The sequence below is a fragment of the Puma concolor genome, chromosome B4 (assembly GCF_028749965.1).
Source record: "Puma concolor isolate L17-30 chromosome B4, mPumCon1.1.hap2, whole genome shotgun sequence".
Classification (NCBI taxonomy): domain Eukaryota; kingdom Metazoa; phylum Chordata; class Mammalia; order Carnivora; family Felidae; genus Puma; species Puma concolor.
Window position 1 is genome coordinate 79,423,202 of NC_141673.1, and position 17,242 is coordinate 79,440,443.

The window sequence follows — 17,242 nt, forward strand, 5'->3', positions numbered from 1 at the left end:
GGCATCATGACCGGAAGATGTGTATAATAGGACTGAGTATCCTTTTGGAATTGCAAAATCGACCTCCTGCAGTAGATGCTGTGGTGGGACAGATTGTACCCTCAATTCTTTTCCTTTTCCTTGGCCTAAAGCAGGTTTGTGCTACCAGACAACTGGTAAACCAGGAAGATCGCTCAAAAGCAGAGAAGGCTGATATGGAAGAAAACGGTAAAGTCTTCTAATTGTAATGAATACTAGAATTGATTTTGATTTGAGCATGCATTTTCTCTGAATTTTAGTCTATTTGGAATCATTCAGTTACATTCTTTGGCTTGTTGCACATTTAACAAATATTTTGGGTTTGGTTGACATATCCTGTAATGTAAATTTAAATCTGTTAATTTTTTGACATTTAAATAATTATTGAGCTTAATGAATGTTGTTAAACTCTGAGAAATTCAGATACATTTATAACAGAATCAAATAGTTTTGACAATGAGTTAGGAACCAGTATTTCATTTTCTTGTTTGTGCCAATAGTCTCTGTGAAGTCGGCAGCATGAATTCAATGAACCATTAGTTAAGGGAAGTATCAGTATAACAGATTAATAGAATGCCTGATGTTTTTTTTTAATGGTTCTTAATTGTAATTGGGAGAAACTTATGTTTTACGTATTAATAAATTTGGAGTAAAGTACATAAATGAAGGTTATTTGCTTAATTGACAGAATAAGATTGTTAGAGTCAAGGATATTAGATCTTTATTTGATGATAATTGCAAAACTACTTGCTTGGGTGCAGGAAGTAACCTAATCCAACTCCAAATGGAGTTTTTTCCCTCTTCCAGTTAAAAGCAGAATTTCTTCCCCTTCCTTTCCCCTCCCTTCCTTCATATAATTTACTGTCAAATTAGCTAGCATGCAGTGTGCTCTTGGCTTCAGGAGTAGATTCCCTTGATTCATCTCTTACATACAACACCCTGTGCTTATCCCAACAAGTGCCCTCTTCAGTGCCCATCACCCATTTTCCCCATCCCCCTGCTTCCATCAACCTTCAGTTTGTGCTCTGTATTTAAGAGTCTCTTATGTTTGTCTCCCTCTCCATTTGTAACTATTTTTTGTTTCCTTCCCTTCCCCCATGGTCTTCTGTTACGTTTTCACTCTTATGTGGAATTTGAGAAACTTACGATATCTGTTAAAAACAGAATTTCTTTAAATGAGAAAAATCAGAATGTTTCATGTAAAACATACAAGTGTAGATTTAAACATTTTGCATTTAATTCGCATCATCCTAGTTTGGGTACGAGGAATGGTACTCTTCTCTAACTCCTAACATAGAGCACAACTTCTGATCTAATTTGCTTTCCGGAATTCTATGTAGGACTTCTTTACTAGAAGGGTTTTTATTCTTTTGCTAAGTATAGGCCAACAATTAAAGAATTCTTTTTTTCAGTTCTAATTTTTTGTTTTGTAAACTGTTGGCTTATAACTAATATGACGTGAGAAAAAATTTCTGGTAATTTTCCAGACTTTCCTGTTCAATTTGTGCTTAAGTATATAGAATGACTAATTAGGAAAGGTATTTCTTGCTATTTTTGTCGTATATATGTGTCATATATACGTATATATATGTGTGTGTGTGTATGTATGATCAAAACTTCTGTTTCTTGCCTTATCCCTAAAACTACTTTGCCATTTAATTCAGGTGCTTTAGTGTGGTATGTTTTATAGAAATAGTTTTGGAATAATACTGCCTGGTTTGGGTTTTACTCTAGGTTTTTCTGTCTTGGGTTGATTTTGTTCTGCATTTACTATCTTCCAGTTATTTATAATATTGGGCTAACTGCTTAGAACAGATCAGCCCTGAAAATAGAAACAGAATCCATGGTGATATGCAATTCAGCTTTCCACTTTTCAACACACATGTAGCTATTTTTTCTTTATTTCTGTATTTTTATGTTTCTATTAGCAGAAATGACCTCATTTGAACACTTGTGAGTAGTTTGTAATCAACTGAATTAACTGTTGAGAGACCCAAATTCTCAATGGGAACTCATTGTTACTTAAAACACATGCACTGGGGCGCCGGGGGCCCAGTCAGTTAAGTGTCCGACTTCGGCTCAGGTCATGATCTTGCGGTTCGTGAGCTGGAGCCCTGTATCAGGCTGTGTGGTGACAGCTTAGAGCCTGGAGCCTGCTTTGGATTCTGTATCTCCCTCTCTCTCTGCCTCTCCCCCGCTTGCACTCTCTCTCTCTCAAAAATAAACATTAAAAAAAATGTACTGACTACACAATTTTTTTGACAAAAAACTTGGGACTCTGATTAATTAGCATCTTTATATAAATGAATATGAGACAGCCATAGCAAAACAGTAGTAATGTCCAGTGGACTATAGATTTAGGGTTACTTGGAAATTGTTTTCAGTGAGGAGTATAAAGTCATTTTTTAAAAAATGTTTATTTAGTTTTGAGAGAGAGAAAGAGTGCGAGCAGGGAGGGGCAGAGAGAGGAGGAGACAAAGAATCTGAAGCAGGCTCCAGGCTCTGAGCTGTCAGCACAGAGCCTGATGTGGGGTTAGAACTCACGAACTATGAGATCATGACCTGAGTTGAAGTTGGATGCTTAACTGACTGAGCCACCCAGGTGCCTCTAAAGTCATTTTCAATTTAACAAACTATAAAGTTTTATTTTTAGAATTTCATGTAAAAATAGGCGGTAGTTTTTCCATTTCCAGAATGTCATTTTATAATTTTTGTTCTGTGGAATTTTATGTTTTGTCCTTTTGTGTTCTGATTCTTTTTAAATAATTAATGGATTGCCAGAGGAGATTTCAAGTGATGAAGAGGAGACGAATGTAACCGCTCAAGCGATGCAGTCTAATAACGGAAGAGGTGAAGATGAGGAGGAGGAGGAGGATGATTGGGATGAAGAAGTATTGGAAGAAACTGCCCTTGAGGGATTCAGCACTCCACTTGACCTTGACAATAGTGTGGATGAATATCAAATTTTTACACAAGCTCTGCTAAGTATGTCTTTACTCCCTAAATTTTTAGATATTTTCTCTAAATTCTTTATTTCCTTCGGTTTAAAAATTGTTTTGGGAATTGTCCAAAATCAGTTTAGATGTTAAGTTTGGTTTTAGTTGTGGTGAGATGTCCAAATGGAAAAATCTGGGAGGCTTAGAGCATGGTTTTGCCTCAAGCACTAACTTGAGTTCTTGGTGTGGGAGTGAAGCTGAAACTGCAGGTACGGGGAAAATCTGGCGGAACATGGTAGCATGTGAATAGAGGTGTTTGCCAAGATCTGGATTTTAGGGAGCATAGTAAAACCCCAGGAGGAAGAGATGGTGAAGGAGGTCGAGAACTGGGGCAACACAGAGATTTGTAATGTCCTAACCTTCCTCTGATAGCCCCACATGGTTAGATATGGAGTGGGTACTCAGAAATGATCATGTACTTTTGTTCTCTGTAATGATAATTTTCACTAGACTCTTATCTTTTTCTTCTTCTACACACTCCCCAAATGCAACAGCTGTGCAGAATCGGGATGCTGCCTGGTACCAGCTGCTGATGGCACCGCTCAGTGAGGACCAGAGGAGGGCGCTGCAGGAGGTGTATACCCTGGCAGAGCACCGGAGGACAGTAGCAGGTCAGCCAGCTGCATTCCCAGATTGGAGGGCATCAGCGTGCCAGTAGTCAGTCTTATTAATGAGCAACCTTCTTACCTTCTTAATGAGCCTTGTGGCACATAAAGACTGTTTTAAAAATTGTTAGAGGCCAGCCTTTCAAGATAATTGTATGATTTTTTTTTTTTTTTTTAATCACTGATCATGATATCTTAGCTCTGCAAAACCCTGTGCATTAATAGGTGTCTTTTAGTGGTGGTGGTATTCATGTACTTACCCTCTGTTTTGGAGCCAGTTCACTTCATGAATTCTTATAAGGAGTTTGTCTTCCTGGAAAAGAAACACTCTTCATTTCTTTTGCTGGGATTTACATGTTAGTGATTCTTGTTGATTTTCAGTTTTTGACTTGGAGAAATTGTTCTATGCAGACATTATTATGGTCACTCCTAGAAAATCAGTGGAAAAAAAATTGTAATTACAAAAATACTTTAGTGTAAAACATGGAATAGGCACCTGGAATTTAGAACCTAAGTTCTTCTGCATAGAGTTCTCTTGTCAGCCCTGTACAGAGTCGGTATCAGGAGAATTCTGGGTACACTTTCAGCAGTAGCCTATAGAACTATTAAAAAAACCACTTTGCACCTTTTCATTTTGTCATTTTTCCTGGAAGTTGGGGGAGGTAAAGTTTTTCCATTTTGTTCATTTTTAGCAGTTTTTCTGTAATAGTAACATAACTACTTACTGACATAGCCCTATTAAAAGCTGATACTCAGGGACTTCCAATGGGTGGATCCTGAGCTCACGTCACCCCACAGATACAACTAGGTAACGCTCACATCAGGGTAAATAACCCAGAAAATGACCCAGAGACGGCAGAACAAACTCTACAACTAAATGTAGAGAAGAGTCCACATCAGAGAGGATAGAAGAGTGGAGATGCAGTGGGAAGCTAAATGGACTATGGGTCTGTCCACTGGAGGGAGGGATCCGCAGGTGTGGAGAAGAGAGAAAACAGACCATCATGGTGCGAGCTTGCATGGGAAGATGAATCCCTATAACGTTTGGCTTTGGAAACCAGAGGGACCAAATTTCATGAGTTCTGACAGTCAGCAGGTTCAGTTCTGGGAGAGTCTGGAGGGTGATAGGAAACTGAGTCCTCATCCCTTTAAAGACACAGCACAGCCAACAGCCTGCAGAAACACAGCATAGAAGCAGTACTTTGAAAAATGCCCGGGGCATACAAGAGGGTATTTGTGTGTCCCAGAGAGACGGAGATTGCTGGAAGATACCTCCAGGAACAAGGAGCTGGTGGGTGCCATTTCCCTTCCTTGCCCTCCGGCATAAACACTCAGACACCTGCAGGAACCAGCCTGGAGCCGGCATTCACTACCTAACTTGTTTATACTATGCCCCACCCTTTTTAGCTGGGCCTGCCTCAGTTCTGGTGCTGTGGGCCCCCTTCCCTAGAAGACCATTGCAAACTGCCAACACCATGCCTCTCTACTGTGCGCATTGTGGAGTCTCAGTCCCAGCAGTGGCAGCTGGTCACCTGTGGAGGACGCAAGAACCTTATTAAAACTGTGCACCCTGCACCAAAAACTATAAAATACCTAGGAATCTAACCAAAGAGGTGAAAAATCTCTACACTGAAAACTATAGAAAGTTTATGAAAGAAATTGAAGAAGACACAAAAAAATGGAAAAAGATTCCATGTTCCTGGATAGGAAGAACAAATATTGTTAAAATGTTAATACTACCCAAAGCAATCTACATATTCATTGCAATACCTATCAAAATAACACCAGCATTCTTCACAGAGCTAGAACAAACAATCCTAAAATTTGTATGGAACCAGAAAAGACCCTGAATAGCCAAAGCAATCTTGATAAAAGAAAACCAAAGCAGGAGGCATCACAATCCTGGACTTTAAGCTGTATTATAAAGCTGTAATCATCAAGATAACACGAACAGATCTGGCACAAAAGCAGACACTCAGATCAATGGAACAGAATAGAAAACCCAGAAATGGACCCACAAATGTATGGCTAACTAATCTTTGACAAAGCAGGAAAGAATATCCAATGGAAAAAAAGACTGTCACTTCAGCAAATGTTGCTGGGGAAACTGGACAGCAACATGCTGTTAAGTGCACCTGGACCACTTTTTTACACCATACACAAAAATAAACTCAAACTAAGGGGATAAAAGACCTAAATGTAAGACAGGAAAATCCTCGAGGAGAAAGCAGGCAAAAACCTCTTTGATCTTGGCCACAGCAACTTCTTACTCACCACGTCTCCAGAGCAAAGGAAAACAAAAGCAAAAATGAACTAGTGGAACCTCATCAAAATAAAAAGCTTCTGCACAGCAAAGGAAACAGTCATCAAAACTAAAAGGCAACCAATGGAATGGGAGAAGATATTTGCAAATGACATATCAGACAAAGGGTTAGCATCCAAAATCTATAATTTTTTTTAATATTTATTTATTTTTGAGAGACAGAAACAGAGTATGAGCAGGGGAGGGGCAGAGAGAGAGGGAGACACAGAATTCGAAGCAGGGTGCAGGCTCTGAGCTGTCAGCACAGAGCCCAGTGCAGGATTCGAACCCACGAACCGTGAAACCATGACCTGAGCCGAAGTCAGACGCTTAACTGACTGAGCCACCCAGGCGCCCCAGTGTCCAAAATCTATAAAGAACTTATCAAACTCAACACCCCAAAAACAATCCAGTGAAGAAATGGGCAAAAGGCATGAATAGACCCTTCTCCAGAGACATCCAGATGGCCAACTGACACATGAAAAAATGCTCAACATCACTCATCATCCGGGAAATACAGATCAAAACCACCATGAGATACCACCTCACACCTGTCAGAATGGCTAACATTAACAACTCAGGCAACATCATATATTGGCAAGGATGCAGAGAAAGAGGATTTCTTTTGCACTGCTGGTGGGAATGCAAACTGGTGCAGCCACCCTGGAAAACAGGATGGACGTTCCTCAAAAATCCAAAGATAGAACTACCCTACAACCCAGCAATTGCACTGCTAGGTATTTATCCAAGGGATACAGGTGTGCTGTTTCGAAGGGACGCATGCACCCCACTGTTTATAGCAGCACTATTGACAATAACCAAAGTATGGAAAGAGCCCAAATGTCCATCGATGGATAAATGGATAAAGAAGATGTGGGATGTGTGTGTGTGTGCGTATACACACACACACAAACACACACAATGGAGTATTACTCAGCAATCAAGAAGAATGAAATCTTGCCAATTGCAACTACGTGGATGGAACTAGAGGGTATTATGCTAGGCGAAATTAGAGAAAGACAAATATCATATGACTTCATTCATATGAAGACTTTAAGATGCAAAACAGATGAACACAAGGGAAGAGAAGCAAAAATAATATAAAAACAGGGAGGGGGACAAAACATAAGAGACTCTTAAATATAGAGAACAAACAGAGGGTTACTGGAGGGGTTGTGGGAGGGGGGATGGGCTAAATGGGTAAGGGGCATTAAGGAATCTACCCCTGAAATCGTTGTGCTATGTGCTTAGATGTAAATTAAAAAAAAACCAACACACACACACTGTGCACCCTGCCTTTGCATGCTTTGCAGATTGGTCTGGCCAGCCATGGTCTCCGGGGCAGAGACACATCCCCTCTGGCAGAGGACCAGCACCACCTTGTTAAAACTGCATGCCATGCTCTACCCACTACTTTCAAGAGCAAGAGATGTAGCTGAATTTCCTAACACAGAGAAACACAGAAAGTTACACAAAATGAGACAGAGAAATATGTCCCAAATGAAAGAAAAGGAAAAAACAATAGCAAGACACCTAAGCCAAACAGAGATAAGTAATATGCTTGATAGAGAAATTAAAGTAATGGTCATAAAGATACTTGCTGGACTTGAAGTAACAGTGGAGGATTTTTAACAAAGAGAAAACAGTGAAAAACAACCAGTCAGAGATGAAGAACATGATAATTGAAATTAAAATTACAGTAAGTGGAATAAATAGTAGACTAGAGGAAACAGAATGGATCGGTGACCTGGAGGACAGAATAATGGAAATTAAGGTGAGCGGGTGAGAGGAAGACAAATTATGCAAAATGAGAATAGACTTAGGGAACTCAGTGACTCCATCAGGTTTGATAACATTCACATTATAGGGATGCCAGAAGAAGAGAGAAAAGGGGGGCAGAAAGTTCATTTGAAGAAATAATAGCTGAAAGCTTCCCCAATCTGGGGAAGAAAACAAATCCAGATCCAGGAGGTACAGAGATTTCCCAACAAAAACAACCAAAGGAGGTCCATTCCAAGATACATAGTAATTAAGATGGCAAAAAGTAGTGACAAAGAGAATTTTAAAAGCAGCAACAGAGAAGGAGAAAGTTATGTACAAGGCTATCAGTGGATTTTTCAGCAGAAATTTTGCAGGCCAGATGCGAGCGACAAGATATATTTAGAGTGCTGGAAGGAGAAAAATCTGCCACCAATAAAATTCTATCCAGCAAGGCTATCATGCAGAATAGAAGGAGAGATAAAGAGGTTCCCAAACAAAAGTTAAAGAAATTCATGACCACTAAACCAGCACTACAAGAAATGTTAAAGGGGACTCTTTTAGTGGAAAACAAAAACCATGAGTAATAAAAGTAGGAAGCACACAAAAGAAGTAAAAATAACTATATCTGTAAATACCAGTAAAAGACTCACAAAAGGATATAAAGTATGACACCATATACCTAATATATGCGGGGGGGGGGGGGCGGGAAGGACAGGACTAAAGAATGGTTTCAAACTTAAGTGACCATCAACTTAACATAGACTGCTATATATAGCAGATGTTATATACAAACCTAATGGTAACCACAAATCAAAACCAGTAATACGCAAAAAATAAAGAGAAAGGAATCCAAGTATATCACTAAGAAAGCCAGCTTTTGGGGAGGGAAGAGAGCAAGGGAAGAAAGGAATGGAGAAGAACTACAAAAATAACCACAAAACAAGTCACAAAATGGCAATAAATACATACCTATAAATAATTACTTCAAATGGACTAGGGGCACCTGGGTGGCTCAGTCGGTTAAGTGTCCGACTTCGGCTCAGGTCATGATCTCGTGGTTTGTGAGTTTGAGCCTTGCATCGGGCTCTGTGCTGAGAGCTCAGGGCCTGGAGCCTGCTTCGGATTCTGTGTCTTGCTCTCTCTCTGCCCCTCCGCTGCTCATGCTCTGTCTCTGTCTCAAAAATAAAACATTAAAAAAAACCCTAAAAAATAAATGGAATAAATTCTCTAGTCAAAGACTGAGAGTGATGGAACAGATGAAAAAACAAGACCCATCTATATACTGCCTTCAAGAGACTCATTTCAGACCCCAAGGCATGTGCAGACTGAAGGAAAAACAGTTATCATGCAAATGGAAGCAAAAAGAAAGCCAGGGTAGCAATATTTATATTGGGCAAAATAGATGTTAAAACAAAGACTTAACAAGAGACAAAGAAAGGACCCTACATAATTTTAAAGGGAACAATAAGAAGATAAAACAGTTGTAAATACTTATGCACCCAACATGGGAACACACAAATACATGAAACAATTAGTTCCTTTATTTGTTATTAACTGATAGTAATACAGTAATAGGAAGGGACTCCAAGACCCCCCCCCCCCATATCAAAGAAGAGATATCCAAACAGGAAATCAAGATGGAAATAATGGCTTTGAAGGACATACTGGATCAGATGGATTTAACAGATATATTCAGAACCTTCTGTCCTAAAACGGCAGAATACACATTTTTTCAACTGCACATGAAACATTCTCCACAGTAGATCACGTATCAGGCCACAAAACAAGTTTTGACAAATTCAAAAAGATTGAAGTCATATGCATCTTTTCTGAGCAGAATGCTATGAAAGTAGAAATGAACCACAAGAAAAAACCTGGAAAGAACACAAGTACATGGAGATTAAATAACATGCTACTAAATAATGAATGAGTCAACCAAGAAATCAAAGAAGAAATAAAAAGATACATGGAGACAAATGAAAATGAAAACACAGTGGTCAAAGACTGTTGGGAGCAGCAAAAGTCATTCTCAACAGAGAAGATAATAATGATACCAGTCTACTTCAAGAAACAAGAAAAATCTTAACCTTACACCCGAGGAAACAAGAAAAAAAGAACAAATTCCCAAACTAGCAGAAGGAAGGAAATAATAATGATTAGAGCAGAAATAAATGATATAGAAACTGAAAAACAATAGATCAATAAAACCAGGAGCTGGTTCTGTGAAAAGATCAACAAAAATTAACAAACCTTTAGCTGTACCCATCAGAGAGTTTAGAAAGGACTCAAAATCAGAAATGAAAGAGGAGAAGTAACACCACAGAAATACAAAGGATTGTAAGAGAATATTGTGAAAAATTATATGCCAATGAATTGGACAACCTATAAGAAATGGGTAACTTCTTAGAAACATTGCCAGTACTGAACCAGTTCTCCCAAAACTGAACCAGGAAGAGATAGACTATTTGAACAGATCAGTTACTGGCAATGAAATTGAGTCAGTAATCAAAAGACTCCCAACAAACAAAAGTCCAGGACCACATGACTTCACAGGTGAATTCTACCAGACATTTAAAGAAGAGTTAATACCTATTCTTCTTAAACTTTTCAAAGAAATAGAAGAGGAGGCAAAACTTCCAAATTCATTCCATGAGGCCAGCATTACTTTGATACCAAAACCAGATAAAGATACCACAAAAAGAACTACCAGGCCAGTATCTCTGGTGAAGACAGATTCAACAATCCTCAACAAAATATTAGCACACTAAATCCAACACTATGTTAAAAAAAATCATTCATCACAATCAAGTGAGATTTATTCCCAGGATGCAAGAGTGGTTCGATACTTGCAAATCAACCAATGTGATATATCACATTAATAAGACAAAGTATAAAAACCATATGATCATTTCAGTAGATGCAGAAAAAACATTTGACAAAGTACAACATCCATTCATGATAATAACATTCAACAAAGTGGTAGATGGAACATAGCTCAATATAATAAAGACTACAGGTGAAAAACCCACAGCTAACATCAGACTGAATGGTGAAAAACAGTTTTTCTTCTAAGATCAGGAACAAGACAAGGATGTCCACTCTCACCACTTTTATTCAACATAGTACTGCAAGTTCTAGCCACAGCTTGAGACAAAAAGGGATAAAGGCATCCAAATTCATAAGGAGGAAGTAAAACTTTCACTATTTGCAGATAACATGGGATTGTATACATAGGAAACTTAAAGACTCCATTGAAGAACTACTAGAACTGATAAATGAGTTCATTAAGGTCGTGGGATACAAAATCAACATGCATTTGTATACACTAATAATGAAATGTCAGAGAAATTAAGAAAACAATCCCATTTACAATCACACCAAAAAGAGTAAAATACCTAGGAATAAACTTAACCAAGAAGGTAAAAGACCTATAGTTTGAAAAGTATAAAACATTGGAAGAATGTTGTTAAAAAGTCCATACTACTCAAAGCAATCTACAGATTTAAGGCAATCCCTATCAAAGTACCAACAGTAGTTTTCACAGAACTAGAACAATCTTTTTTTTTAAATTATTTTTAATGTTATATTTATTTTTGAGAGAAAGGGAGCAGGGGAGGTGCAGAAAGAGAGGGAGACGCAGAATCTGAAGCAGGCTCCAGGCTCTGAGTTGTCAGCATAGAGCCCGATGCAGGGCTCAAACTTGTGAACTGTGAGATCATGACTGGAGCTGAAGTCGGACGCTTACCAAATGAGCCACCCATGTGCCCCTAGAACAAACAGTCTTAAAATTTGTGTGGAACCACAGAAGACCCCAAATAAAGCAGTCTTGAAAAAGAAAAAACTGGAGGTATCACAATCCCAGATTCCAAGGTATATTACAAAGCTGTAGTAATCAAGACAGTATGGCACTGGCACAAAAATAGACACACAGATCAAGATGAAGAACGGAAAGGTCATAAATAAACGCATAATTATATGGCCAGTAAATCTGTGACAAAGGAGGCAAGAATATGCAATAGAACAGAGTCTCTTCAATAGTTTTGGGAAAAGTAGACCACTTTCTTACACCATATACAAAAATAAACTCAAAATATATTAAGGACATAAATGGGAGACCTGGAACCATAAACTTACAGAAGAGAGCACAGGCAGTAATTTTTCTGACATCAGCTATACCAACGTCTCTCTAGATCAGTTTCCTGAGATAAGGGAAACAAAAGCAAAAATAAACTGTTGGGATTACATCATGATAAAAACTTCTGCACAGCAAAGGAAACAACCAACAAAACTAAAAGCCTACTGAATGGGAAAGAGATTTGCAAATGACAGTCCAGTAAATGGTTAGTGTAAGTTATTCATACAACATAACACCCAGAAAACAATCCATTTAAAAAATGGTCAGAACACTTGAACAGACATTTGTCCAAAGAAGATATCCAGATGGCCAACAGACAATGTAAAAAGATGCTCAACATCACTCATCAGAGAAATGCAAATCAAAAGCATGATGAGAGATCACCTTACACCTATCAGACTGGCTAGAATAAAAAAACACAAGAAACAAGTGTTGTCAAGGATGTAGAGAAAAAGGAAACCCTGTGCACTATTGATGGGAATGCAAATTGGTGCAGCCACTGTGGGAGACAGTATGTGGAGGTTCCTCAAAAAGTGAAAAATAGAACTACCATATGATCCAGTAATTGCACTATTGGGTATTTAGCTATAAGGAATACAAAAACACTAATCAAAGATATGTATATGTACATGTATGTGTACATGTATGTGTGTATATATGAGTGTATATATATGTATGTATATATGTATGTGTATATATATATATATATATATACACACACACACACACACACCCCTGTGTTTATTGCTGTTATTATTTACAATAGCCAATTGATAGAAGCAGCCCAGGTGTCCATCAATAGGTGAATGGATAAAGAAATTGTGTATATATATGTACAATGGAATGTTATTCAGCTATAAGTAAGAATGAAATCCTGTCATTTGCAACAATACGGATGGATCTAGAGAGTATAATGCCAAGCAAGATAAGCCAGTCAGAGAAGGATAAATGCCATATGATTTCACTCATATGCGAAATTTAAGAAACACATGGACAAAGGGGAAAAAAAGAGAGACAAACCAAAAAACCCACTCGTAACTAAAGAGAACAAACAGATGGTTACCAGAGGGGAGGTGCGGGGCGGGGTGGGGGGGGGGCAAAATAGGTGAAAGAGTTCAGGAATATACTTACCTTGATGAGCAGTGGGTGTTGTGTGGAAGTGTTAAATCACTATATTATACACCGGAAACTAATATAACACTGTATATTAACTACACTAGAATTAAAACCAAAAAAGGCTAATGCTTGGTTGGGCAGGATAACTAATATCATAAGTCACAGTCCTTCACAATGCTAAGTATAAATAAATCTAGCTCATTTTAGGTTATTTCCAACTTTGTCACCTTAAATACTCTAATTTTGTCCCCTCCCTTTCTCTTGACAAATACTAGAGGCCAAGAAGAAGATTGAACAACAGGGAGGCTTCACGTTTGAAAACAAAGGAGTCCTCTCCGCATTTAACTTTGGGACTGTGCCCAGCAACAACTGAAAGAAGGAACATCACTATATTTTCCTTCACCGGGGGAATGTGAAGGTCAAGGGGAGGACGACAGTGAGCTGCTATTCAGCACCCTGCTGCTGTGCCGGATAACTGACATTGGGCAGCACATTTATCCACTCCCTCTTCCCCTTTGACCTTTCTCACCCTGAAATATATATTCTAAGCAGCTACTGTAATGTATGAAATTAAAGAAGAACAAAATCAGTGGACTGAAAAGGACAAATCATATTCTCCAAAGGATGAATGACCAAGGTGGATTTAAAGGATTGAATTGCACGTCTCAGGTTTTTGCCATGCAGAATCAATGGATTTATGCGGATAACAGTGCCTTCTGTTGTACATGAATTATCTGAAAAATTTTTTTGGAGTGCATTGCAATTTTTTTTAAAGCATAAAACATATTTCTAGATATAATGTAAACCTTGGCTATTTGTTGACTTATTCTGCATTTTACTGTGTGATTTTACTGTTAGGCAGTTAGTTACAAGTCACTCTGGTTTCAAAAACATCACTGCTCCCCTTGCTCACCCTGCTGCTGGGGGCTGTCTTCAGGGGTTATAACATGCACTGGCTCTGGTTTTTCATTGTATGTTTTGAGGCTTTCTTACTAAGTGTCTTATTCCCTCTTCCATCATATATTTGAGCCTTGAAAGGGGTGGTGTTTCTATTGGGGTCAGAAAATATGAGTATAAATTCCATTTATAACCTAATAAGTGAAGGACTCAAAAATTTCTTGGCAGCAAGTGGCAGGAACTCTTTAGTCATTGGAATTAACAATAAGTCCAAGTATATTCTGAATCATGTACTTCATTATGTAATGAATTGGTAATAATACAAAAGCACATTGAACTTCTGGGAGAAGGGTGCTACATTAAGCACGTGGTTTCTGGATGGGGGCTTGCATTTTCAACAACTTATCATTCCAGCTATGTTGGACCTGGGTCCAAAACATTTTCTAACCTTTTTTATCTAGAAAAAATGACCCAAATGAATTTAACTTCTACTTCTCACACATCTGAATTTTCTCCTACCTAATTCATTCTAGCCTTTATTATAGCTCAGTTTGGCTTGTTATATTCTTCAAGGGTTGGGATATTGGTCACTCTTCGATGGTAATGATGCCTACAGAAAATATTGCAGATGGAGGCTGTGGCTCTTTTTATGAACAGATTCAAGACTAGAACATGGATCATAGTCTTTTCATACAGTAAAGTGAAAGTGTATTTTCCAAACAATGTATTACTGGATGTGATACAGTTTTCCATTTTTGTGAAATGTCTGCAGCTTCTATTTCCCCTCAGTTACTGGAGGAATTTTCTCCAGGTGCTTCCTATATTACCATCCCTTGTTAATATTAACTCTTTTTAGCATTTTAGGTTATTTAAGTAGTTTTTACAGAAGTAGCCTAAGAAGCCATGAGTTTCAGAGCTAAATGGTCCCTTGCTTTCCTCTGTCCCTCTCTTCCCAAGGCATTGATATTGAATGTGCCAGCTGACAGAAGAGACAGATGGCACTGGGGGACATTTTAGATATCTTAAGCTTTGAAACTCTTCTCCACATGTCTAAAATGGTTTCTTTTAACATAAATATGCCTTCACACTGGATTGTAAAAGGCATGTGATTTTATTTTTGTGAGGTATTGTCTTCTACAGTATTAAAGGGAAACAGATATTAATGTGTATCATCCTATCTTGTTTTTGAAGCCAGGGTAGTTGTATAATTTTGTTACCAGCAGTGCTAACCTGAATGTGATCTGGTTACCTTGGAAATGCAGGAACTTATATGAATGTACTGTAAAATAAAACATGGACTGATTCCCAGGATTCTGAACCCCTCTGTGTGAAATCTTCTGAAATGTGGAGGTGCTTTAAGCAGGTGATAAAAATCCTTATTTGGGGGCAGGTGGAGCAAGGAACTGTTGGCCTGGGAGGGTAACAAGGGCTCATCAGGAGCGGGGAGCCTGGGGAGCGGTTGGGAGCTAGAGCCCATCTCATAAATTGTGGTATCCCGAGGAGAAAGATACTCTGAAAAAGCTAAGGCCATTAAGCCACAGCAGGACTTTGAAGGAAAATAAAAAAGGTGCTGGAAAGAGAGCCATTTTCTGATAGACTGTCATCAGATTAGGAGAGGTCAAAGTTGAGTGGAACGGGGACTTCCAGGGAAGATGGCAGAGTAGAAAGATCCTTACCTCACTTACTACCATGAATACACTTAGATAAAATCCACATCAGTGTAAATAACCCAGAAAATGACCCAAAGACTCGCAGAACAGACTTTCACTGCTTAATGTAGAGAAGAGGCCACTTCAGAGTGTAGGAAAGGCAGCAATGCAGTTAGAAACAAAACCCCCCCCTCAAAACTGAGGAGGGGAGGGAGGCACACCTCAGGCATGGATAGAAGAGACTAGCCGACTCTACATCCAGCACCCCAGGCATGGGGAGATCCACCATGGGAAGATGAATCCCCATAATTTTTGCCTTTGAAAGCCAGAAGGACTTTATGAGTTTTTATGATCAATGGGGCTCAACACTGGGAACTTTAAAAAAAATTTTTTTTTTAACGTTTATTTATTTTTGAGACAGAGACAGAGCATGAACGGGGGAGGGTCAGAGAGAGAGGGAGACACAGAATCGGAAGCAGGCTCCAGGCTCTGGGCCATCATCAGCCCAGAGCCCGACGCGGGGCTCGAACTCACGGACCGTGAGATCATGACCTGAGCTGAAGTCGGATGCTTAACCAACTGAGCCACCCAGGCGCCCCAACACTGGGAACTTTACAAATCATCAGGCTTTGCTCAGAGCAAGAGGGCAAGAGGAAACTGAGTCCTCACCCTTAAAGAGACAGCATAGCAAACAACCCTACTGAGATATGGCATAGAAGCAGCAGTTTTAAAAATGCCTGGGGTACACAGGAAGATATATTTAATCTCAGAATGTGTGCTGGAGGGGCAGGGATCTTACATTTCTCCAAGAACAAAAGAGCTAGCAAGCACCATTTCTCTCCTCTGCCCCCTAGCCTAGATACCTGCAGCAACCAGCGTAGCATGGACACTCTCCATCTAGCTTTGCTAACAAGTGCACCCATCTCCCCCCAAACCACACTCAGAAGTCCATCCGGAGCAGTGCCACAAGCTTGATAGTATGAAAGCAGCCCCGGCCAGCACCACTCTGAAATGACTCCTGCCCTGAGGAAGGGTGAGGAAAACCATACATACCAGTCCAAATGTGCCAGCAGTTACTGTGTGAAGATATGTGGTCTGACTGCAGGCCCTACCCAGCAGTGAACATCTCAGGGTTCAACATAGGGAGAGTGCCCTGCAATTGGGTGCTACTGCAGCTCTGGCAAACACCTGGTCTGGCTCAACTCAAGCCCAAGGTATTCCCCGTACTGACCCATTGACACAGGGACCAAACCCTACCCACAATAGTCAGTGACAGCCATTGCGGACAACTAGACTGAAAGCAAATGCAGCTCAGCCACAATAGGGTGCATGCAACGTATATAGGAGACGCCCCTGAAGCACCTGTTTCTGTAAGTGGGGTCTCTGCACTGCAGGGCACCACAGGGCCTCTTTTTCATAAGGGCAATACTTTCAGGAGTAGGAGACATAGCTAATTTTTCTAACACCCAGAAACAGACCCAGAGAGTTAGACAAAATGAGACAGATGATTTGTTCCAAATGAAAGAATAGGACAAAATCACAGCAAGAAAGCTAAACAAACAGAAATAAGTAATATGCCTGATAGAGAATTTAAAGTAGTGGCCATAAAGATTCTCATCAGATTTGAGGAAAGAGTGGAGGACCTCAGTGACACCCTCAACGAAGAGACAGAAAACATAAAAGAGAACCAAACAGAGATGAAAATCTCAATAACTGAAATGAAAAATTGGAATAAGACCAGAGAAAGCAGAACGGATCAGTGA

At 39.4% G+C, this 17,242-nt stretch overlaps 1 protein-coding gene across 4 annotated transcripts in view; it reads left to right on the plus strand.

Moving 5' to 3' along the window:
• The window catches only part of IPO8 (importin 8), an 87,739-nt gene extending 72,598 nt beyond the window's left edge, over positions 1-15,141 (plus strand). For all 4 annotated transcript variants that reach the window (XM_086713722.1, XM_025930292.2, XM_086713724.1 and 1 more), the window contains 4 exons: positions 2-207; positions 2,800-3,003; positions 3,509-3,625; positions 13,209-15,141. In XM_086713722.1, coding sequence (XP_086569848.1) covers positions 2-207; positions 2,800-3,003; positions 3,509-3,625; positions 13,209-13,306 — 625 coding nt within the window. In that variant the 3' untranslated portion in view covers positions 13,307-15,141. The remainder of the gene's footprint in view (position 1; positions 208-2,799; positions 3,004-3,508; positions 3,626-13,208) is intronic.
• Positions 15,142-17,242: the final 2,101 nt, after the last annotated feature.